The sequence below is a fragment of the Trypanosoma equiperdum genome, assembly GCF_001457755.1.
Source record: "Trypanosoma equiperdum strain OVI genome assembly, contig: ctg_1414, whole genome shotgun sequence".
NCBI lineage: Eukaryota > Euglenozoa > Kinetoplastea > Trypanosomatida > Trypanosomatidae > Trypanosoma > Trypanosoma equiperdum.
In genome coordinates, this window is record NW_027123410.1 from 4607 (window position 1) to 6117 (window position 1511).

The 1511-nt window shown below is 45.9% G+C and overlaps 1 protein-coding gene across 1 annotated transcript in view; it reads right to left on the minus strand.

Moving 5' to 3' along the window:
- TEOVI_000520400 (variant surface glycoprotein (VSG, atypical), putative) overlaps window positions 1–1123 on the minus strand; it is a gene marked incomplete at both ends in the record, with an annotated part of 1323 nt that extends 200 nt beyond the window's left edge. Inside the window, one exon of the mRNA XM_067221346.1 lies at window positions 1–1123. Within this exon, the coding sequence (XP_067077447.1) occupies window positions 1–1123 (1123 nt within the window).
- Window positions 1124–1511: the final 388 nt, after the last annotated feature.

The following is a 1511-nucleotide window of genomic DNA, read 5'->3' on the forward strand; positions in this document are numbered from 1 at the left end:
AGTTGCTGTTGGACAATGATTGCTTGGCGCTAATTTTGTTAATCAGAAGCCAAGCTATGGTGCCAGCCATTTGCTCATCGCTGGTCAAACTTTTAATTTTGTCTGATTTAACGCCTAAGGAGCTGTAATAGCTGGAATCCTGTTCGTCAAGTGGCCTCCAAATTTTGTCTTGAAATTCTTTGTCAGTTTTGCCGTATGTGGTGTCGATTGCTGATTTCACCTGGCGCTCGAGGTCTCCAGTAAGCTTTGAATCTGGGGGCACCCCGAAGTTGATTATTGCTAACAGTCTTTTAAATAAGGCATCCTGTTTGTAACTGGCGATTTTTGTTAAGTATTGCGGATTTTCCATTCTCCCCGCCGCTGCTGCTAGGGCTGTCATATTATTTTCGGTTATATCTGGCGTTATCTTGCCAGTTACCACTTTATTTTTGCCGAACCTTTTGAATGCACCGCTTCCCAATGGCGGTTCGTCAGTACCAGGGTATTTTTCGCCTACGCTGATTTTCACCCCAATTTTGTCGCTGGCTGCGACGGCTTGGCGTCTGCTACCTTCGTTGGTTCGATAACAGGCCAGCTGTCCATTGTAATGAAGTGTGGTTTCTAGGCCCTGCTTTTTCGACAGCGTTGCTGCTGTTACCTCTGCTGTGTTGTCGGCAGTTAAGCCCGAGCACTCTTTGTTCGAGATCTCTTGCCATGTCGGGCCCGTCACTGTTGACTTTGAATAGTTTGTGTCGTCGCCGCTTATCGCGGCCGCTGTTTTTGTCGAAGTTGAGAGGTTGGATATCGCATAGTACTGAGCCCGCATGGCGCTAAAGTGCTGTAATTGCATTAAAATATCTTCTGAGGCTGTATGAGATTCTTGTAGCTGATCCTGTAATTTGGTTGGTGCTTTTGCAAGCAGCGGTGTCAGAGTTTTTTCAACGGCATCACCTGCGGTGGCCGCTGCTGCAAGTAGTCTGCCTATTGCCAGCGAATTGGCCGCTAGTTGTCTCGACGCCGCTTTTATGGTGGCATCGCAGTATTTTTCCAGATTCGTTACTCTGTGCGCGCAGCGGCAGGCAGTTTTGCAGCCTGGACTTGCCTCCGAAGGGGATGTCCGCGCTGCTGTAGAATAAACTGTCATGAAAAGAAGCTGCGCGAATGCTGCAGATAGCCTTATTCTTTGGCGCTTCCTATTTTCTTCCAGGCAGCTCGCTTTTGTGCTTTTATTCTTTGGAGGTGTGTTTCTTTGCTTTGCTTGCTGGATCAAGTGGAAAAAAATATATATCGGTTTTCATTTTTGCTCTGGGATGAAAACATGTGTAGCTCGCTAAGAAACTGTTTTTTTCATATTTTAGGTGTATTTTCTCTGTTGTAGCTTCTACACTATGTCAGTCTTCGTGAAGACAATTTTCGTCTGTTTTAAAGCTGTCATTGCCTGCATGTGTGTGTTTTTGAACTGCTTTGGCTTCTTCACATGTTCAAATGGCTTTACTCTCGCCGTTCTCTGTAAAATAGGCTGTCTAACACAT